At 28.8% G+C, this 24,382-nt stretch overlaps 1 protein-coding gene across 6 annotated transcripts in view; it reads left to right on the top strand.

The window, feature by feature from the left end:
* LOC107449387 (semaphorin-1A) overlaps positions 1-24,382 on the top strand; it is a 609,005-nt gene that overhangs the window by 485,560 nt on the left and 99,063 nt on the right. For all 6 annotated transcript variants that reach the window (XM_087158986.1, XM_087158987.1, XM_087158985.1 and 3 more), the window contains exon 5: positions 14,148-14,210. In XM_087158986.1, coding sequence (XP_087015112.1) covers positions 14,148-14,210 — 63 coding nt within the window. The remainder of the gene's footprint in view (positions 1-14,147; positions 14,211-24,382) is intronic.

The raw sequence follows: 24,382 nt of genomic DNA, 5'->3' as shown, positions 1-24,382 counted from the left end.
GGAAATGTTATTATAACTTAAATTATTCGTATTAAATTTATTTGCAACATCGATAAACTTATTTTTATAAAAAAAAAACTGTAAATATTTACGTGAACTTTTCCTGGATACCCGATTGGGTTTATAGACAGGTACCTGATTCAGTAGAGGAATGCCTTCAGAAGTAATGCGTAGTTTTAAGCTACAGAAGGGCCTATTTCCAATCGTTTTATTAATGTTAATTTATAAATTTAATGTTTTTAAAGTTTATTTTTATAATTAATTTTTTTATTTATTTTTTTCTTCATCTTTTTATACACTCTCGAACCCACATATTTGTTTGGTACTCGAATCTTCAACTTCCTAAATTTATCCGATAAATTCTGTTTCCCATTTGCAGATTTTATACACTTCAACTTCGATTTTCAATATTATAGTTTTCGTCTGACTTGGTGTTGGTTTATTTTGTTTTTTCTTGGGGTAGTAGGGGGTAGGGTTGCCGCCAATCGCGGAAACTGCTCCCGCACTGGATGCATGGTGATGCCCCTGATGATGCTGTCATGTGCGTCAGTGCATTTACTTTAATTTCTTTTTAATATTTTTTCTTTTTGATAGTTAGGTTGCTAATTTCCAGGAGTGCTTTCAAAAGGTGATAAGTAGTTTGTTATTTCTTGTTGAAGATTTTGCTTTTCTTATTGTTGCGCTGATACTTTTAGTTCTCTTATGAGATAGTCACTTATTTTATTTCATCTGAAAATAATTTGTTTTATTTTTTTAAAAATGTATATATATATATATATATATATATATATATATATATATATATATATATATATATATATATATATATATATATATATATATATATATATATATATATAGTTTTAAAAAAGGAAATTAAAAGCATGAGATCTAAAAAATGCAGAAGCAAATTTTAATCACCAGCAAATAAGTAAAAAAGGTTGTTTTCTGTGGTGTCCGAAATACATTTCTTGTAAATAAGCTTATTAAAAAAATATCTACTTCTTTTTTCAAATATTTTTTTTTTCAAAAATAATTTGAATAAATTTAAAAAAGAAAAAAGAAACTAAGAATGATGAAGCAAATAATAATTTAAAAAAAATCGAGTATTAAATATATTTTTTCAAGAAAATCACTCAAAGATTTCATAAGTATACTGCTTTTAAAGAAATTCAAAGAAAAAGATATAGCTTCAAAGAAATTACAAAGTTTCGTAGGCGGTAAATAATATCTCGCCGACTTTTTCCCGCTTTCCTTTATGACTCTGAAAGAATGCAAATAATTTCCCAAACTTTTAGATGAAAATTTTTAGCAGAATATTTCGTGAAAAAATTCAACATATTTTGCTCGTGTAAGTAATTTTTGATTTAAATTATATTTAAAACTCTAAAAAAAAACAATTCTTACATTAGCTCTAAGATATGATAAAAACATGTAATTATGATTAGTTTAACATTTGCTTTAAAAAACTAAATACAAAAATCAACTTTTAATTTTAACTTCATGAATAAACTAAATTAAAAGCTCTTAATGATAATTTTAAAATAAAATACACGTACTGATTAATAGCACAGATTAATAGTAATTATTAATTAGAAAAACTAAATAGCAAGATTTATTTTAACATTCATTAAAGCTTATTAACCTTTCTTTAAAATTATTCATATTATCAAGACTTTTTTTTATTTTTTACTTATATTTTGATTTTAGTTATATTCAGAACTTTAAAAATATATGTATGCGATTTGTTTAACATTTGCTATAAAAAATAATACATACTAGTTAATTGAGTACATAAAATAAATTTTCATGTTAACTTTAAAATTAAATAGATATAATTTTTTTAAACCCAGAAAGGAATCACAAGATTCTTTTAAGATCTTTAATATCAGCTATATTTTATCTTAACTATAACAAACAATTGTATGAGATAGATTTAACTATTATCAAATAGGATTATTGTATTTTTAAGTCTCAAAATCAAAATTGTTGTAGTTTTCAAGTAAGATAAAAATGTTTGGCAATTTGAACAAAGTTGTTTTATCTTTCTCAAATATAATCTGATCAAATTTTAGATGTACCCAATTTTGAAATGTAATATTTCATTTTAGTTTATATATTCTTTAATGTTTTTCGACCGTACGTACAATTTTTCTTTCTTCTAATCAAAAACGGTTCTTAAACATCGAAATTTGAACTTTCGAGTTTGTAATCTTTATGCAGGGTCATGTTTTTTAGTATATTTGTCAAAAATAAAATCGAAAAAGTATGCACATTAAAACGAGGGGCACAAATTATAATTTACGAGAGAGAAAAAAAACGCTGACGAAATCACTATTAAAGAATAAGCATCAAATCATGTTTAAATTTTACTTGAAACTTGAAGGTATTGTAATAATTGTTTTTCAGCTACTGTCTGTTTTTGCGGGAAATCAAAAAGGCCTTGATCTTCTTCGACATTGAAGAAATTTAAAAATTGGAAATCTTAAGCAAACGATTAAAAAAAAAGCAATAGACATATTTATTTTCACACGTAAAGAGCAATACAAAAACTTTAAACCCTAATTTATATATAAATTGACTAAAATATGCATTCATCCATTGATTATAATACGTGCAATAAATGTAACCTTCATTTCTTGAAATCTTCATATAGATAAAACAATAAAAAATTCACAAATTAAGGATGTTGTTAAAAAAATGATTGGGACATTATCCTAAATATTGTAACAAAAAGAACCAACATGCTGTGATGAAGCACATATTTATTTCCCTACAATGCAAAAATACCATGCACTTAAACCACTTTACCCGTTAAAGTGTCCAAGATTGCTATTGCAAAGCACATTCTTGAAATATCGGTCAGAAATTGGATCTCCCTATCAACCCATTATTTCGGTGAATAGAATGTCTTTTTCATTCTTTTATTTTTACCTTCTTCCTATTGAACCACGTGCCGGACATTGCTAACTTTCGAATAAAAACATAATAGTGCCTCTAATGAAAACTTAATCACTGGAAATAGGAAATGTTTCTTACGTGATCTCTAAGGAACTATTAGTATTGAAATTATTTTACCGCATTCTTACCCTCTTTCCCGAATGATTGAAAAAAAAAACGAGAAAGTGATTTGTTCATTATGCATATTGTAAATTGTTTATTCATGCGAATATATATAAAAATTTGAATTGAACTTCTAAAAGCATTTTTTTCCTAATCTACTAACGTAAAGTCACCTGGAAAAACAACAGTTAACAGTAAAGCAAAACGGTAGCACTGTCTAAGCTATATTAATTGTGTTCACATTAAGTTATTAATTGTGAAAATGTCTTTCAGTTTTGTGCATGGTTTTGTAGTGTTGGATACTGATTCGTTTATTTATTTATTTTTTTTGCTAATATTAAAGAATATGAATTGAACTTCTATAAGCACGTTTTTCTTAATCTACTAACGTAAAGCAACCTGAAGAACAACAATTAACAATAAAAAAGTTAGCACTATCTAATCCCTATTAATTGTGTTCATATTAAATTATTAATTGTGGAAATGCCTTTCAGTTTTGTGCATTATTTCGTGTTGTTGGATAATACTGATTCGTTTATTTATTTTTTGCGAATATTAAAGAATATAATTTGAACTTTTAAAAGCATGTTTTTCTTAATTAACTAACATAAAGCCACCTGGAAAAACACAATTAACAATAAACCAAAACGTTAGCACTGTCTAAGCTCTATTAATTGTGTTTATATTAAATTATTAATTGTGAAAACGCCTTTCAGTTTTGTGCATGGTTTTGTAGTGTTGGATAATACTGATTTGTTTATTTATTTATTTTTGCTAATATTAAAGAACATGAATTTAAACTTAAAAAACACGTTTTTCCTAATCTAATAACGTAAAGCCACCTGGAAAAACAACAATTAACAATAAACCAAAAAGTTAGCACTATCTAAGCTCTATTAATTGTGTTCACATTAAGTTATTAATTGTGTAAATGCCTTTCAGTTTTGTGCATGATTTCGTAATGTTGGATAATACTGATTCGTTAATTAATTTTTTTGCTAATATTAAAGAATATGAATTGAACTTCTAAAAGTATGTTTTTCTTAATCTACTAACGTAAAGTCACCTGGAAAAACAGCAATAAACAAAAAAGTTAGCACTATCTAAGCTCTATTAATTGTGTTCACATTAAATTGAGAAAATGCCTTTCAGTTTTGTACACATGATTTCGTAGTGTTGTATAAAACCGATTCATATATTTATTTTTTAATTGTGTAGTACGAAGAACGGGTATTCAGCCAGTCGAAAAAAGACTTTGATAATTCATGAAGAAAAAACTTTATATATTTATCAGTATGTTTTGGATTATTGTCGAACAATTTCTCGATATGCACTTTTCAGTACGTCCAGTTTCTATCAAAAAGAGGAAGAAAAAAAAATATGTCTTAGCAAGGCGTCTAGGCTTTCACAAGCAAAAACTCTCTTAACTTATGTTCGCGACATTGAGTGGTTGTGCCAAAGCAATTACTCAAAACGTCAATCGCGCCACTGTTCGTCTCGGCGGAGCGCACTTCTGATTGAATTCTGCTCCGGAAGACATAATTTATGATGGACTCCATAGTCAAGAGAAGACATTTTTCGCCAAGGCGCTAATTTATGAGTGAAGGGAAATTATCTCTACTTTCCGCGCCAAGGAGCTTCCGATAAATGAACATTCTAGAAAAGTATAGAATTAACTATCCAAAAAGAGAGGTCCCCAAGACTCGATTATCAAAAGCATTTCACCGTGATACACCGTCAATTCTTCCACCGACATAATCTAAAAATAAATAACCCTTCCCATAAATATTTATTGAGATTTTCCTCTTTAGAGAACCTTTATTGCAAGAAGACGGCCGCTAACAGTTTTGGATACTAGAAACGGTAAAATAATGTAAAACGTGGACATTTGCAGATAGGGAGGAATCTTCCCATTTTTGTTGATATTGCCAGGAATTTTTTTTTTCAACCTGCTATTTATTATCCTTTAAAATTTATGATTGTATTCATTATTCATATTTATTATCTACGCAGGTTTTTCTTTGGCAAGTGTTTAATATTAAATCATGATCATTATATGAAACTGAAGATTATTTTTCAAAAAAAAAAAAAAAAAAAAAATGTAAGAATGCAACTTTAAAGATATGAGTTAACGGTTTTGCTTTTAAAACTTATTTATATATAGATTTAGATAGTATGAAGGAACTGGATGGATCTTCTTCATATTTTATTTACGTAATTTTTTACATTAGTGCTTAGGAAACTAGACGTTTATTCCTAAAAAGTTTCAAGATTAATTACAAAACTCGTCAATAGATGGTACTGCCGACTATTAAAGCATTAATGTAGCATTTTTTGCTACATGTCACACCATTTCGACTAAAATATTTGCACTATCACCTGCTAATTTTGTCCTCAGGCAGCACCACATTATTGCTGCAAATGATGGCTATTTTAAAAACTCAGTTTTAAAATTTTTCTTTAACAACGCCATCTGTTTACAAAGTTTGTAATTATTTTTTTAGACTTTGGGAATAATAATGTATTCTTCTTCAATTGAAAATGCTGCAAACCAAACAATAATATTTTTAAATGCTGTCGAAAATGATACGAAAATTACATTGATTGTTAACGGACAAGATAAAGTATGATAAGCTTCTTTATCTAAAATTACGGATAAAATTAAAGTTAATTAATTCTTTACCTGGAATAAATTTTCCACTTTCTGAAATAAATGTATAAATGTATCTGTATCTAGTGGAACTTGACCAAGTAGTTCTGTTAAGCACCATATGTTATTTTATGATCACCATTAACAAATAATTTTCATATATATTTGTTAATGAGCAGTGTGATAAGCTGTTAGGTTTAAAATTATGTTTATTGAGTAGTCTATGGTTCAATGGTCTGTATGTTACCATTTTATGACCACCACCATAAAGTTTTTTTTTTGTATTCTTTGCGAAATAGGCCGTGATATAAATGACTAGAACATGGTTTATTGGTATGTGATAAATTTACCACTTTCTAGAATAGATGTATGGAATATCTGATGTATTCAATAAATTACGAGGGCAAGAGGAACACTTTTTTGATAATCATCTGTACTTTTTTTTATCGTAAAAAGACTAAGATAACTGTTATGGCTCAAACAATTAGATGCTGAGTTTAAAAGCGAAACTTTTTCTCTTAGCTACAAGTACACCATTCGTTTCAGGGTGAAATTTGATCCTTACAATTGTTTAAATGATCAGTGAGTGATAGATGAACAGTGGTCGGAAAAACTTGTTTTTATAGTTTTCTACAACTTCTTTGTTACAAATGTAGTTAACTACAATTACTTGTTTTAAAAGGTAGTAACTACAAACTATTTTGGAATTTAGTAACTACTTCACTACTTTAGGATACGAACTTTGAATGCTTTTGAATAAGAAATTGACTTACGTTGAATGTAAGGGAATAATTAAGAATTATTTATTCATATTTACATGAGCCAGTTTGTTATTCGAATATTATTTTTTGCGAATTTGTTTACTTAACCAGCAACTTTTTAAGCCTTTTTCAACAGCGAATATTTAATTTAAGAAATGTGAAACTATGAAATTCTTGCAATTTTTTGCTCTTTTATTTCCTAAGAAATTAAGTACATCGAAAATACGTTCACTTCTTTTGAAATAACATCAATGTTTCATGAGTCTTTATTCGCACGTGAAAGTGTGACGGAAAGGATTAATTATATATTTTTTGTGATGACTAGTTTATATATACGTGATTTTAACTATGCAATTTCTATTAACGCTCAGCTACGGCTATAGCTCACTGCATCCATCGACGGAAAATTTGTGCTCTTTAAATTCGAAAAATTAGTTGCGTTAGAGACGCGTAACTATTCTTAACTAACGTTAAAAGTTGTTGCCAGAATCGCTACTAACTACTGTTTTTTTTTTTGTATCTCATAACTCAATACGTTACAGACTACGAAAAAAAGTAGCCACTACAGTAGTTTCACTACCTATAGTGCGGTAATTCCGAACACTGTAGATGAATAAATGACGAATGATTCCTCAGACTATTGCTCTTGCGCGACGAACTTAATGCACTTAAGAGTAAACTTTTTATTTATAAAATTTGAAGTGGATTTAAAAGCATTAAAAAAAATCTATAAGAATTGGTACTTCAATTTATGCGTTTTTCATTCGTTAGATTAGGTTTTTTTTTTCACCATTTTTTTTTTCTTGCTTCAGAAAAATATCTCTTTTTCTTGCCTTTTTCCCAGCCAGGTTTAATCTCCCTTTTTGATCATGGTTCAGGAAAATGGAAGGCAAAAGTTTGCAACGGCTCGCTGACTTCTTTTCCCCATTCTCCATCAAATTAAAGGCAACCCAAAAAAGGGAGAAACTCTCTTTTTACCTCTTTCTAAATTCTCCTATTCCCGTCATTCTTTGAACTCTATTGGATTTCAAGGCCTGCCTCTTTGAGTTCTGACTGACTGCACGAACCAAAAGAAAAAAAATTGGTCTCAATAAAAAAAAAATGTAGCAATCAATGTATTGATCGATTCATTACACTTCCTATTTTTTCCTGAAAATTTTCTTCCCCCCGATCCGTCTCTTCTAATCCGGTTTTCGGGATATTTCCCGAAGAATCCAGATGGAACCCAAGTGTTACGTAGGGACAGTAGGCCATAAGGTTTTCCCTCAATGGTCGTAAAGGCTTATTTCTGGATTTCGGTTGTCCGGTTTTGCCGGACGTTGCGGGTGACCAGGGAGCGTTTTAGTCGCCGGATAAAAGATTTAGACTAATTCGCCTGAAAGCCTTGCACCGTTTTTTCCCTCTCGAATCCAGTTTCTTATTTTTTTTCTCGTTTTTTGGAGACATCCATTGCTCGATGGAAAGGGATTATCTTTCCCTCTTATTCCCTTAGTTGAATTGAAGTAGGGAACAATACAATAGGTGTACTATATATGCGATTTCAGTTTACCCAAAGCAAAACGAAAGTTCTATGCTATTCAAGTCTGGAATGTATAGCGATTATTTTAAAATATTTCTTTGGATAAATAGTTCGAGATCTATTTTGCAAAAAAATACTTATTTCAAAAGGATTTGGAGATTTTAGATCTGAAAAATAAATTTATTTATAATTTTATATAACTTTCATGAAGTGGTGTTTTAATATTTAATTTTAAGTAATTAAGTTTATTCCGTTTCTTTTTGCAGCCTATTTTAAGTCTTGGCCTCTATAGTTTTGTACCATGAAATTTAAACCCACTTCAGAAGAAATAAAACTCCTGAGTTCACTATTTTTTGCCTTATTTTCCTAAAAGACGACCCTCCTAATATTTTCGAGAAAATTAGTCTACATTTCCGTTGCGTGGTGGAAATAGATCAAATATTTAACACGGTTAGCCCGATAACTGTGAGTGATATGATACGCATGTGATACTTAGTATTCATATGATACTTTGGCCAATGTGAATATTCATGCAATTAACCAAATTTTAAACTAATGTTATAAAAAAAAAATTAACCGCGAAAGTAAAAGCATTTTTTGTTGAAAAATGTGTTTGAAAGTAAAATCATTTAGGTTTAGTTCATTTTGAAAGTAAAAACATTTAGGCTTAGTTCATTTTGAAAGTAAAAACATTTAGGCTTAGCTCATTTTGAAAGTAAAAACATTTAGGCTTAGTTCATTTTGAAAGTAAAAACATTTAGGCTTAGCTCATTTTGAAAGTAAAAACATTTAGGCTTTAGTTCATTTTTAAAGTAAAAACATTTAGGCTTAGTTCATTTTTAAAGTAAAAACATTTAAGCTTAGTTCATTTTGAAAGTAAAAACATTTAGGCTTAGTTCATAATTCTACCCAACACTAAAAATTTATTATTTTGAAAATAAATCTTGCTTATCATGCAGAGACCCTTGCACAGTTCTAGGCCGCAATTTACTTTGTTTTTCTCGAATTCGTCACAATTTTTTAAGAATGTAAAAAAACATGTAGAATGTAAAACGTTTTAAGACGCAAAATAATATGAAAAATTTTTTTCTTTTCCAAACGTATATTTGCAAGTATTTATTTGATTAAATGAAAAAAAAATACAAACATACATTCTATAGCTATTACAGCTATTTATTATGTTCAGTTATTTATAACGCTTTTTTTTTAATTTCTCTTCCTGAAAAAAATCTTTTTCAGAATGTTTAAAAGAAAATTTTTTACATCATCTTGAACAGTTTTATTTTTTTAAAAAAATCAAAGAAATCGTACGAGTAGTTCCTGATTTATAAAACTTTTAAAAAGTCGCATTTTAGATGCTTTAATTCTCTGAACATCCGAACAATTTTATCAAAACATTAATTGCACTTCAAATTTTTCGATGAATATGAAATTAACTAATAACGAAATAAATGACTAACCACCTTTGAACAATTTTTTTTCCCGATAATATTCAAAATGTAAAGCTATTTTTCTTCCTTTACAAAATAAAAATTTTTTAAAAAAAGGAAAAGATTATTCCGTTCCCGTTTTTCAAAACGCAAGCTTATCATCCATTATCAATCCTGAAAAATATGTTTTTTTCATTTGCATTTTTACTACATCTTTCGAAAATGAAATGTTAAAGTAAATAAAATCTTATAAATGAAAAACATTTTTCGTGCTTTAGTGTTGCATTTCCTAATTATGTACCATTCATTTCAATTTTGTTCCTTTGGAAAGTACACTTTTAGGCGTTAATGTGACTCATTTGTCGAAAATTGTAATTTAAATCGTTTGGCAGCACTTCTGCGTTAGTCAACTATTGAATTGCAGTTTAGCCGAATACTGTTCCGAAGTTATTATCATTATTCGAATGAGAGTCATTTAAAATCGGTTCTTGAAATCTAAATTCTTGCAAGTCAGGATGAAATTTAAATGTTTTATGTCCCTAGTTAAAATGCAAGAGAATAAAAGCCTTATATTTGCTCTAATGTGACTTCCTTAATTTTCCTTTCGAGTAAATTGATGTCAGACTTGCATTTACCCCTTTATTTATAAAATCATCAGCAATACTATTTTACCTTAATTTTTGTTATTCTTTTATTTCAATATCATTTTAGTTTGTTTTTGTCAATTGTTTGTACACCGTATGTTTTTTGTCAATTATTTGCGGACTGTTTGTTTTTGGGCGTAAAAAAAATTTAAGTTTACATAGTACGGTGAGCAGAAAAAACAACCTGAATAACTTTTGATATAATGATCAGATTTATATTTTACCTTTTCAGCGATAATATTTTACCTCAAATTTTGTTATTCTTTTATATCAATATCATTTTAGTTTGTCTTTGTTAATAGTTTGTACACCTTTTGTTTTTGGGTGTAAAAAATTTTAAGTTTACACAGCAAAAAAAAAAAAAAAAAAAAAACTGAATAATTTTTGATATAATAATCAGATTTATATTTTATCTTATGAGCAATAATATTTTACCTCAAATTTTGTTATTCTTTTGTATCAATATCATTATGGTTTATCTTTGTAAATAGTTTTTACACTTTTTGTTTTTAGGCTTAAAAAATATTAAGTTTACACAGCAAACAAACAAAAAAAGAAAACCTGAATAACTTTTGATATAATGATCAGATTTATATTTTACGTTTTCAGCAATAATATTTTACCTCAAATTTTGTTATTCTTTTATATCAATATCATTTTAGTTTGTCTTTGTCAATAATTTGTACACCGTTTGTTTTTGGGGGTAAAAAAAAATTCAGTTTACGTAGTACAGTACGAAAAAAAACCTTTAATAACTTTTGATATAATGATCAGATTTTTACGAACTACGACTTAATCTTATGACTTCAAATTTGGATGAAATCGGTGGAATGGTTACTGAAAAATTGAACTTTAAAAACCTAACTTATTATATTTGACTTTTTTAAAATATCTTAATTATAGTTATCGATTTCTCAGGAGTTATTGGACCAATTTTATTCTAATTTTGTATTTTACTTTATGTAGTTGCATTCCTTAAAATGATGTAATAATTTCAAGTAAAATTTTTTAAATACAATTCAAAACTTTTTCGACTGTTATTAATCAAATTATTAATCAAATTCATTTTTTGCGAGGAAAACTATGCTCGTTTACCTTCCAACAGTTCCGAAAATGACTAGCAATTTGAAAAATCGATAGAAATAAAAGGAGTGTTATCGAAATGCACGGTTTTTCGCATTTTGCTTAGGAAAATATATACTAATTTTATTTCTGACTAAATTTCAAAATTAGTTGCAAAGTAAGTCAACAGATGGCAGCTCAAAAATATTCTCTTAAAAGAACCACCCTTTGTTGCGGTAACAACGTGGCACAATCCTTAGACATATATAAAGGCGCTCGTGTAAAAGTTGTAGTCAAAATGGTCTGCAGCCAAAAATAAATAAATAAATAAAATCGTTTTTAAGTGTTTCAGTGAGCAACGCCATCTGTTGCAGAAATCAATTTTTTAATGTTTAGCTTGCTGAAAATAAATTAGTTGGTTTCAAAAGTGGAACGCTGAAAACCTCACATTTTTATCTCCTGTAATTTTTTTTTATTTTAAAACAATTTATTTGTAAGAGCATTGGCTGTTTCTATTAAACCCGATAAATTTTGCAAAGGCACCAAAATTCAAAAGAAAGCATACGCTTGAGGAAAAAAATTTTTATAGTTAGTTCTGAACTACTAAAACTACACACTCCAAACTTAGTTAGCCTTGTCCATATAGTTCTTTAGTAATCGGATACTGTAGGTGTCCCGTTATTCTATAGCAATACAGAACCACCATTTTTTTTAACTGTAACCATCTCAAAAACCCATTTGACTTCTCGCATTTTAAACATCCAAACAAGAATATATAAAAGAAAGTTCTAAGCGCACCAAATCACCCAACCATTAAGTGACATTTTCATACACTCCAAAATCGTTGATGCATTCCACTTCACACTTTTTTTCTTCCAATTTTCGCCAAAAGTTGCCAACGTAATTCGATCTCGACAACAGTTCGGAAAACAACATTTTCCAAAAAGCATCAGAATAGCTAGATTTTTCCTGTGGTTGTTTTTATTGTTACTCCTTTCGGCGAGAAATAACAGAGAGAGAGAAAAAAAAAAGTTCTTTTTCGGTCTTAGTGGAATCATAAATTGTAATTCACTTTTTGTGTACTGTGTTCGCACCCCCTGCACAATCCATATTCATTTCCATTACGTTGGCGTACATTGAATTTTTTTTTCTTTCCTGGAAACAAACTTTTAAAAGCAATGCTAGGTTACGTGTCATTCTCAAAGCACCTCTACTCGAATTTCAATTTTCCTCCACTTTTTGCATTTTGAGAAACTCTTGAAATAAGAGTCGAAGTATTGGCAACACCAAAAAAAAAATGCAGAAACGTTTCAATTTATGATTTCGATGAAGAATAATGCTAGAAATTCGTTTTTTAATATTTTTTTTAGTTTATTTCGATTTTTAAAGATTGGCGATATGTTTTATTCCGCCATTCTTCTCTCGTTACTGCGCTTAAAAAACTTTATTAACTGTAAAGTATCCGACTAGTTTCGACAACTGTTTTTTTTAAATATTAATATAAAATTTTAGAAAATTAGTTTATAAGTTTTATGATGCGTAAAAACTTATAAAACTAGCAAAAAAATATTAATTAATTTATTTTTTAATGGCTATTTTTTTGGGTAAAAATAAGGCAAATACACTAAACACTGTAAAAGAAATTCTATCACCCGAAACAAAAAATCCTTTGAGGATTTTATTTAGAAGGCTATCAACTATGCTTTGAACTATTATCTTAAAAACAAGTGCATATACTACTGAGTTCGGGATGAATGTTGCTAAAAGAGAAAATTTTTAAAATTTCCTCACTTGCCTTTGCGAGAAAACATGCATAAAAAATTTAATTCTACTTTTTTTTCTTAGTCTGTAGCTCAAAGCATGTGTGCAATAATCATAAACATTCCTGAAAATTTTTAGACAATTATTTTAAAAAACAATATGAGATATCGTGTTTAAAGTGGTGTAATATGTTATTAAAACCAACCTGATTTTGCGATAAACGCATTTAAAAACTTAAAATCAATAGTCTATCCACTGTTATCACCTTGCATAAAAACTTCTATAATTTTATAAATAAATGGAGCACAAACAAAAGTAAAGTATTTTTAAAATGCTAAGACTACAAGAATTCTAAATTTATATTATACTCAATTTCAATTTCGAAAAGTTTTTTTTTATTACAAGTTTAACAGTTAATAATTCTCGAATTAATAATTGATTCGTAATTTTTTTTATTCCATTAAACTCTTTGCGTATTTTTCTACATGCTTTTTCTTCTACAGGAACATATATGATCACAAATAATTCTGTTTAACATTTAACCATAATATCTGTTTCTGAAACCATAATATGTGTAACTTAAATCGTAATACCTTAAAACTTTAAATTCAACACTCTATTAGGATGTAAATTGAACCTTGCGTTTATTCAATTTAAACCCTAGTATCATGAGATCAAATTTTAAAAAATACGGTAATACAGTTCAACTTAGCGCAATATAAAATTTGAAGAATTTTTTTGAACTATATTACGGGTTCACTATGCTTCAAAATTTCAAACAGCATGCTTCTATCTCATGTAATAAAATATGCAAAGGTATATTATACGCGTCTATTACGATTAACTAACGGCTATTGTAAATTAGGCAAATGATATGATATTAGAGTTAAGGTGAAATCGAGAAAATTATGATGACATAAATTGGAGCTGGATCTATAGTCCTGATTTCGATACGTAATTTAGCTGCTTAGATAAGTACTGCGTTATACTGAAATGGGCAGTATAAAGCAGTACTGTTTTGCATTTAATTCAGAGATGATAGTTCATTAAAAGGAACAATATTAGGTCGATACTAATACAACCACACCAGTTGTAAGTTAATGGATGCATAATTACTTCTTTTCACAATAAGAAATATTTAAAAAAATTTTTGAATTGCAAAATAGTGAAAACAGTTTTAATAATCTAGAGCACTTGAAATATTGTTTTTGTAGTTCAATTATTGTTATTAATGATTTTTTTCCTTCTTTTTTTCAGAGACTGGAATGGTTTTCTGTAAAAGAGGATATCGGCATGTGCATATTAAAAGGAAAATCAGTGGTAAGGAAAATCATATCTCTTTTTAATTTGCTATATTTTTTTAATCTTAACGCTTTTTCTCTCACTCATTCAATTAATCAGATTATCTTCATCCAGATTTTGTACGAGCATTTTTGTACAAAATTGAACCAGTTTATCATACCTCTCTTCCATAGTTAACAGATTTAGATTAAAGTTTCAAAATCTATTTTACTGTGATCCAAAACCGATGTTTAAACACTTGCAGGGTACTGACAAGTGCAGATTAAAAGGAAAATCAAAGGCTAGGAATAATATGTCCTTTTAATTTTTGTGCATAATTTATAGCATATTTTATGTGCATATTTTATATAAATTACGCATATTTTGGAATCTAATCACCCTCGTGGCAGAATTGCGGCGACACGGCGGCATTGTAGCAGAACGTTGCAGAATTTTTACAGGAAGATTTAGGTTTTCCTTCCTGCATAATGTTTCGAAAAATGTTTTTTTTTCCCGCAGAATTTCTTTTCAAAGATCTTGATTTTTCTATTCTCATCTTTCTTTTCAAAGATCTTGATTTTTCTATTCTCATTTGCTAAAAATTTCAAATTAATTCTTCTTCTTTCTTCTTCTCTCTTCTTTCTTTTCAAAGATCTTGATTTTTCTATTCTCATTTGCTAAAAATTTCAAATTAATAACATAAAATAGCTCTACGATTTCCATCCTGTATTTAAGCATGCTTTGAAAAAATCACTTTGCTGTTTACAGTTTCAGGTAGAGTAAAAATTTTGTTGAAAACAGTTTGTAAAGTGCAAAACAGTCACCCGGAAAGCGTTCTGAATTCATTCGAAATCATAACAATTGCTATTCTAGACTTTTCCTTAACACGAAACTCTCAACAGCATCGCAGAGACTATGTAATACTCAAGGCAAAACGAATCTATTCTTTACTCAATTTTCGTTTAATCTAAGCGTTTACAAAACCTGATTTAAAAAATGTGGAGCTGGCAAGGAAACTGCTTAAAATTTCTTCACCTGTTAAGGCAAAAACTGTATCATTTCTTACAAAAACGAATTCCTTTAAAACAGTTGATACCGAGAAAAATTTAAACGGCAAAATAAAAAATAAATACCATTTGGTAAAAAAAAAAAATTATTCTACGAACTGCTTGGGGAGGTGTTTTTAGTTCCTTTCTCTTACTCGTATTCTAGATATTACTCTGATGTATTATGTATCGTTGTATACCGAGAGTATTTCATGGAAATAGAGATTTGATCGGTAAATAGAACTAGAGGATGGTTCGAACGTTAAAATGCGTTTTTGAACGTCCCTTCGCCCATCTTCCCCCGCTGTCTGTTTTTTGCTGTAAGTATGAGCGACGTTTTCTTTCTTTATTTCTTGCTTTTTCGTCTGGCGGAAAAAGAAAATCTAGTTTATTCTTTCTTCTAATGTTTTTCTTTTTCAGCTTCGTATTTATTGTTCTCTTCCATTGCTATGTAAATTCAGAATCGAGACGTTTTCCATTGTTCCCAAACGATGGATATGTCGATGCATTAAAATGACATCTACACAGGAAAACGAAATCTGTCTTCGATTGTAACGACTGTTTCGATTCATATCATTTTGTATCGTAATCGGAAATAACGTTCTTGTTTCTTTGTTTACTTTCTGATCAGTTCTGATGCTTACCTAAAATGCTTCAGCAAATAAAAGAAAAAATGTAGTAAAAATGGATAAAAAGCGATGCTAATAAATTTTAAAATTGAATGTAAATCTCTTGGATATCAGAATAGTTTATTGTCAAGACGTAACAAGTAAAATCAAGTTAGATTCCAGAAGTTGAAAGTGTTTAATTTTTTTAATTATTGAAATATTATTGTTGAAATTCTAAAACCTTAATTTAGTTTATACGTAAAAACGTTGGGAAAAAAGCCTCATACGCAACATATGCTGAAATAAAAACCTTACTACACTGTAAAAAAACTTGGTAAATCTTTAACCAGAATATGGTGCAACATTTGCATTATCCCTAAGTTTGGTTAAACGAAAGATTATTTTATTTTAGGTACACCATAAATTGTGAAGTACGATCGAAAAAATACTTCCATGGTGCAAATGAATGCACCAAAATTTAGTAAAAGACACAAAGTTTTGACAGTGACTGTAAACTGAATGATATTTATGTACGACGCCATGTTGTTTTTATAGCTCGCTCTCGGTGTTTTGGAAAGACTAATGTAGGTTGTACCAATTTATTTTGGTTGGTAAATGTTTGATTTGCATTAATTAAAGTTTATTTTTTATGTTGTCTGTTTAATTTGGTTGGCGGTACAAAATGGTTAGAAGTATGTCATAAAATAACCTACTTACGGTTTATCAATCATTCTTCAGGCTGAGGACGATAAAGTGGACCACTGCATAAATGAGAGAGGTCCTTAAACAAATCAAAAAATATTTATCTTCAGAAATTGTTATCACATTAAATTTGAAATATGTAATATTCAGAGCTTCTGAAGAGAAGCGAAAAAAAAAAAAAACAACAGGATCAGGGATAACCTGGAAAATTATCAGGGAATTTTATTTCAACTCCGAAAATCAGGGAATGGTCAGGGAAAATTGCAATTTTTTACAAAAACCTGGAGAATTCTTATATCATAGCTGTCTTGGAATCAACCAGTCTTGGAATTGTCAGTAACACTAATCAGTTATTGAGATTTGAGTTGAATACTTCTACGATCTATTACTATTATTTTTTGTAAAAATTTCACAGTTTAGTCAGCTGACCTGTTCCCATCTTCATTCAATGATACTATTTTTTTTCTCACAAAATCTAATTTAAAATCAAAATTAATTGATAGATGAAAAAATGCATATAGATTAATTATGGTCTTGAGTTTTTTTAAATGTACCTAACATACCTGGAGAAGTCAGGAAATTTTTTTCTTGGGATCCCTAAAAAAACATCAGTCGTGAAGAAAGAAGCAAGAATATGGTGTCTATCCGAGGATCTAAACCCGCAAAGCTCGCGGTTAAAGTTAAAACCGGGTACAAGACGTGGAGTAAAATTAAAATAAAGAAAGGCAGTGATCGAAAAGTTATAAATAGAGCAACACCAACTGCAAACTTTTATTATTATTTTTTTTTAAAACTTCTGAACTAAAAAATTCCTTTGCCTTTGGTAGCTTATTTGTTTTAATAAATGAAATGCAATAGTTTTGTCAGGATTTGACCTTTGAAACGAAAAAAAGAAAAAAGGTTTTCATATAAATATATATTTCTAATAAAAGAAATGGGTGTTGATGTTGAAATATCTGGCGTCATATTTGGTGGTCATACGAATGTAGCCATAATATAATACAGTGCTATGTGGCAGAAACTTCCGAATTCCTTCTTCATTCGTCGCCAAAACTCAAAGAAAAGTTTTTTCCTCAAAAGAAAGTTTCCGAAAACTAAGAAATAGGGGAAGGTAAGAAAAATTGAGGAAAAGTAGAGGAATAAGCGAGGTAGGAAAAGAAAGGGCGCCAAGGGGGAAGGGAAGCTGAAAAGGAGAGAGGGAGTTAAAATGAAAAAAAAAATATATATCGAAAAAGAATGTGTTTCATAAAAATCGAACTTTGCTGAGTATCACAATAATGCTCAAAATGAAACAAAATAAAAATAAAATCATTTTTCCTTTAAGTCGTCGTCGGTTTTCCGAATTTGTCAACGTGTGCAATTGACGTAGGGACGAACCTATGTATCAATGCTGTATTGAAAACCGAAAAGAAAACTGAAGGAAGAAAAAAAAGGGAAGAAAATAAATGGGATATGGGAAAGAAATCTTTTTTAATATATATTTGTTGGTGGGAAACATGAGGAGCTTCTTGAGTCTGTGAAAAATAACGTTCGTTGTCTGTTGTCCACCCCTATTCCCCTCTGCTGTCAGAATTTACAACTTATTTTTTATCATCTTTCAATCCAAAACTCAGGCCTTGGGGGTTAAATGGACATCAATTATATCCCATATCTATGAAAGAGAGATGAAAAATTGGTTGGGGTAAAGGAGGCTTTTGTTATTTGCTTGCCAGAGGGTAGTTTCACTTTTGATATCGTTTTGTTTTATAATAAACCCCCAATGATTTATTTTTAGTTTGGTGTATGGTACCAGCGTATTATTTCACTCAACTTTAACAAATGCCTAATTTTTAAAAAATTTTTGTTCGGACAAAAAGTTTTGTAAACTTATGATTGATGTGTTCTGACTGAATTAATTGACCTGGTAAAGTTTGGGTGTTTTTATAACGTTATTTCAATAAAAAATTAAATAGTAAATTAAAAAGTGTTTGAAATTGTGCTTTGTAGTTTTTTTTTACTGGAGTTAATAGTGCGTATTATAGTTACAAAATTTTTTTAAAATCTTCAGTCATTTTAACCTTGTTCATTTCTGTCTCAGCGATATGAACTTTTTTCAAAATTCATTCTGATACCTAAAAATATTCAAGTTTGAGTAAGCAATAAAAAGAATTTTGGGTTTTAAATGCTGTAAAATCTGGCTCCAAAGCTTGTGACACTATCAGCAAGAAGTTTAACGAACTAAAACGATAAAAAAAATTTTAAATCATTCCGCACTGTAAAAAAATTACGGATTGGATTAAATAGAAAGTAATGACACCCTGGGTGCAACATCCGTTATCCATTTTACCGTAAAATTTCGTAACGTAATTTTTATAGTACTATTAACTTAATTATAGTAATTCATTGATTTTAGCAGTAAATATTACTATATAAAAATTATGTTATATCAGATTTCTTATGTTCCGTAAAATGTTTTGGTAAAAGGTACTGGCATCTTGAGTTTCATTAAGTTTGCGCTTTATACTGTACGAATTCCCTCTTTCCAATAGTAAAATAAGACTTTCTAATAGACTGTAAAATATAACGTTTATGGCTGACAATTGTTGAATTTTAAACTGAGCCTTACATTAATCTAACTTACAGCGCCATTTTATCTTAAGAGTAAGGTTTTATCCTTTTTTCAGGAAAAAGGTATGCAACACAATAGTTGAACTTTCTGATTTTGGTTTTGTATTTAATATGCTATATTAACCATTGAAAACCATCAAAAAAATTAAAAACCGGCGGTTTTGTTTAAATAATATTAAATATATGTCCAAATATTTCAGTAATAAATCACTACAATGTTTCAATAGTACAAGTTAAATATATATAAATACCAAGTGAAAGCATATTGTAAAAATTTATTAACTCTTATCTGTCATTTTAGACCTGCACTTTTTTCAAAGCTTTACCCGTCCTGGTTGTCGGAAGTTATTCACACTGTAAAAAATCTCAGATCATAATACGGTAAAAAATACTGGCACTCAGGGTGCCGGTAATTTTTTACCGGAACATGTTACGAAAAAAAATCTGATATACCGTAATTTTTACTGTAATAATTATTGTAAAATCATTGAGTCACTCAAATTAAATAAATATTAATGTAAAAATTGCGGTATAATATTTTACGAAAAAATGAATTTTACCGTAAAATGGATTTTACGGATGATGCATCTAAAGTGTCCGGAATTTTTGTTGATCCGAAATTTTTTACAGGGTAGCTTTGTGTAATTGAAGCATTAACTTCACTCCCCCACAAGTTTAAGTTCTAAACCATTTTTTTTTTGAGAAATTCTGTGAAAACACCTATTTTGAGGCGAATAGCAGCATGTGAATTAGGCTTATAAAGAACATAACCATTTTTAAAATGAAATAGTTTTCTTATGGTGAAATAATAAAAATATCTCAACACATCAGTTGATGAAAAGTTATGTTTAAAGTATGTATTATCTTGCTCACATTATTGGCTTTAGATTTTCATTGTTTCTCATATATATTTCTAGCTATTAGATCTTTTAGTGCCGCGTACATTACAGCTTCTATCTAATATCTAATTATTATCTTATCTTGAAATTACTATTGCCTAAGTGCCTATCTTGAAATTATCATTGCCTAAGTGCCGATCGTGAAATTACTATTGCCTAAGTGCCTATATTGAAATTATCATTGCCTAAGTGCCGATCTTGAAATTACTATTGCCTAAGTGCCTATATTGAAATTATCATTGCCTAAGTGCCGATCTTGAAATTACTATTGCCTAAGTGCCTATCTTGAAATTATCATTGCCTAAGTGCCGATCTTGAAATTATCATTGCCTAAGTGCCTATATTGAAATTATCATTGCCTAAGTGCCGATCTTGAAATTACTATTGCCTAAGTGCCTATCTTGAAATTATCATTGCCTAAGTGCCTACCTTGAAATTATCATTGCCTAAGTGCCTATATTGAAATTATCAGTTCCTAGTTAAGGTTGTGTTTGAATATACCACAAAGGGTTTAAGGGGTTAAAAGTATCAAGTGTGGTTCTTAGGCAAAAAGCTTTATTTTGTTCTCATTTAAACAATGACATAATGCTGTTAAATGAATGCACATTTAATAAATACTCGCCTAAAAATTGTCAAATTAAACTTTTAAAAAAAGTCTATATTTGAAATTGAAAAATAAATAATAGAAAACTAATCGTTAACTGTTCTTTACGAAGATTATCCTCGAGTTTTAAGTACACTTGCAAAAAGTTGAAAACTTTTTTTTCTTCGAGAAAAATCCAGATTTATGATCTGAAATCTGTTATTGAAAGAGTGGATTCAGTTTATTTCTTTATCACATTTTTATCATCAGTTTTCACTGTCATTCGCACCCTTCGTCCACTCAAAAAGTTATATTCAACTTCAGACGATTTTCTCCAAAAAGTTAAGTGCATCACTACCCCTCAACAGAACAAATATCATCTTCCAAAAATGTTGGCCAAACCTCTTCATCCTGCTGAAGACGAGAAGTTAGAGAAAAGGTTCAGGCTGTCAGCTGAAAAATCTCAAATAAAGAAAAATTTCAAATAATACCGAAAAAGAAACTTTCATCTCTTCTCCCCCCCTTTTTTGAAAACGAAACTTTTTTCAGCTTTGTAAAACCTCGCCAACCCATTTATCAAATTATAAATGTGCGTCTCTGGTTTTCCTGAAGAGAAACATTTTTTTTTTCCTTCAGAATTTTTGTTTTCTGTTATTTTCAACGTTTGCAGATATCGTGTACGTTTAGTTTTTTGAGTTATTTTTGTTGAACCTTTTTTGAGGTCGTTTCCTTAAAGGTTTCGAAATAGAGAGTGGTTTATATCGTAATTTTATTTTTAGCAAAGTGTTATTCTTCTTCTTCCTGTTGACAATGCTGTTCGCGTAAAATGAATGATGTAAAAATATGAAGAATAACTTTATAAAAGCGTTTCTTCTCAATTTGAAATTGAAAAATTGTTTCTGTTTGGTTGTTAATGACACATTTAAGCTAAATTATCTTGTATGTGCTATAAACCATAAAAAAAGGTTTAATAAAGTATTTTGAGATAAAAATAGTAGCACGAAAAAAATTTATATAATATACAAACTATTGTATAGCAAAATGTTGCATAGCTTTAGGCAATCTATTTTATGGATTTATTTAGCGCGAATAGAATCTTAAAAATTTACTAAGAAAAATATCTAGTGTAGAATAAATTTAGATTTTACAAAATTTCGTTTATTGTTTATTGAAGGCAAAAACTGTCATAAATAAACTTTTGACGAAATTGTAAAATTCTTGAGTAAACAACTTCTCTTATGACCTATACCTTGTATGAACAAACTTCTCTATGTATTTTTGACTAATTTACTATTTTTGACTATTGGCAATTTTTAACTAATTTTTAATATTGAGTTACAGTTATAAAAAAACTAGTATTATATTGATTAATAATGACTATTTTTTTTTAATTTAGTAATAAACAAAAACATACGTATGTTTTAATACTCTATAAAATACTGTCCATCTTAATCGTAGAAAAATAGCGTACATTTTCATGCTAGGTATAATAATACACTTCAATTGTACAAAAGTATTTGGTTATGATTTACCATAATTGCAAGTAACTTGCTTCTATAACTTTTCTCTATAAGTTTCCTAAAACTACTATTTCTTTAACCATTTTTATCAGTGACAGTTCGGATCAAAACTCCGATAAAACCAATACCAGACATATTGATATGTGTGCTAAAATTTCTTACAGAACGTGGATCTAGAAACACCAAAACAGAAACACCAATTTTTACCTAAGTGATTTTGGTTGAATTTACCAATAAAATATGGTTTTATAATCTGCGTTAAAATTTGGTGATTTTATCGTGATACCTTAGAGCAGGACATTAAAACCATTTATTCGGTTATACCATTTATTCGGTAAAATAAGAACTATAGTTCTGAAAACCGGAATTTCAGATTAACGGTTACCAAATTAATGGAAACCATTACCATATGAATTATTTAAATACAGTATATTTTGGTTTTATTACCAGAATCCAGTAATACCATGCAGTAATGTGAATTTACCTAATTTTTTTCCTTGAACGCAACTTAAAAAATATGACCATGTGTGGATTGAGAAATAATTTTTTTTAACGTTTTTGTTGAGTTTTTCATGCCTATGCGAACTTTATTGCTTATGAAAATGTAGTAAAACTTTGTAATAAAGGAAATTCACAATAGTAGACGTTAGATTAGTTTGTCGTTATAGCGAACTTTTTGTTATAAGCAAATATGCATATTAAATGTAAAATAGTAATAAAAAATTCTCGAGTGCTATAATGTGCTATAGATGTTGACATCATTGATAAATGTTGATTTCAATAGTTAACTGTTGAGAAAGGTAGTAAGGTTAAGGTATGTCAAAGAAGTAAGGCGAGGAAAGGAAGGTAGATATGAGATCAACAGAAACGGGCAGCGGAATACCTAAAAATAGCTGAAGATTTCTTTTTCTTTTGTAAGGAGGTAAATAACTTTGAAGAAGACCGCTCATACATATTTGCATTTTAAGCTTGTAAGATCAAGATTCTTGGAAGGAAATAAGGGGAAATGATGTTCGTTTTCCTCTTTTTAGTGATACCAGATATAAATGAAAATGTCTTTCATTTTGCACTGGTTCGTGTAACGCAATATTTACGCAACAGAAAACTGCTACAACAGCGAAAGGATAAAAATTTTAACTTTTTTTAAATACGCGATTTTTATAATGAGTTAAAAATTTCTTGACTTTTAGTGTTAAGGTTGTAAGGATTAAAATTGTAAGAAAACGATTAGGGTTAATATTGTAAGAAAACGATTAATAAGGATGATGATATACGATTCTTAATATAATCATTATTTTGACAGTAAGGTCAATGGACTTTTCATAATAGGCTGTATCTGTTAAATCCAACTTTTACCGCATTTTACTGTTGAAAATAGTAAATTCGATGCAAAATTAATTAAAATTGCAATAAATTAATTAGCTTTCTGTAGTTAAAAATGGACTCATCTTTTATTCTGAATTATCTAGTTCTATAGTATTTTATCTCATTATTTAGAATCAATCATAAAAACCATGAACTTATTTTCACTACAAAACAAATTCAATGTTTAAACACACATATTGATTTCTACTTAATGTATTTTTTTTTAGTATCTGCAATTTCTCTCTCACCTTAAGTATTGCAATAAATTAGAATTAATTGCTCAAGAGCGAGCAGATAACGATACCTCTGGAAAGTTAAACTGAATTAATATTTTATGACTACCTCATAAGGAATAGAAAACCACTTAAAAGCCTTGCCTTTTTTTCTCTTTTTTTACATGTGTATTTTCTCAATAATCCAGAAGGTAAATTAATTTTTTGTTCTGCAGCCAGCAAATTTAAGAAAACAACTTACTTATTCTCTGTGAGATAATGGATACTGCAAATTTATTCTAGTTGAAAGCTTTTTTTTCTTCTTCCTTTTTAGTAGAATTTTTTTTTAATACTTTCTTTAAAAAAGTGTTGCCCAAAGCAGTAAACTGTAAATGTAAATAAAAATGACCGAAATGATGGTTTTAATTGAAAAAGCTATTAAATAGATTGTGACTATTAGTGAGTTGTAAAATTTTTTATCTATTTGCTTTTTTCTAAGTGAGAAGACATCACCATGGTGAGATAATTAAGAATAGAAAATATATAGGGGGACATTGGGTAAGATAGGATATATTAGTAGTTACCTTGATTGTAAGTTATTAGTTGTACTTTCTAACTGACATATGTTGCAGTTAAGTAATCATAAACAAAATAGAGTTGTGTTGTCAA

This window comes from Parasteatoda tepidariorum, chromosome 3, assembly GCF_982258835.1.
Source record: "Parasteatoda tepidariorum strain Cologne lab strain chromosome 3, Ptep-v5.0, whole genome shotgun sequence".
Classification (NCBI taxonomy): domain Eukaryota; kingdom Metazoa; phylum Arthropoda; class Arachnida; order Araneae; family Theridiidae; genus Parasteatoda; species Parasteatoda tepidariorum.
Note: the sequence above shows the minus strand (reverse complement) of the source record. Positions and strands in the feature narration are given on the sequence as shown.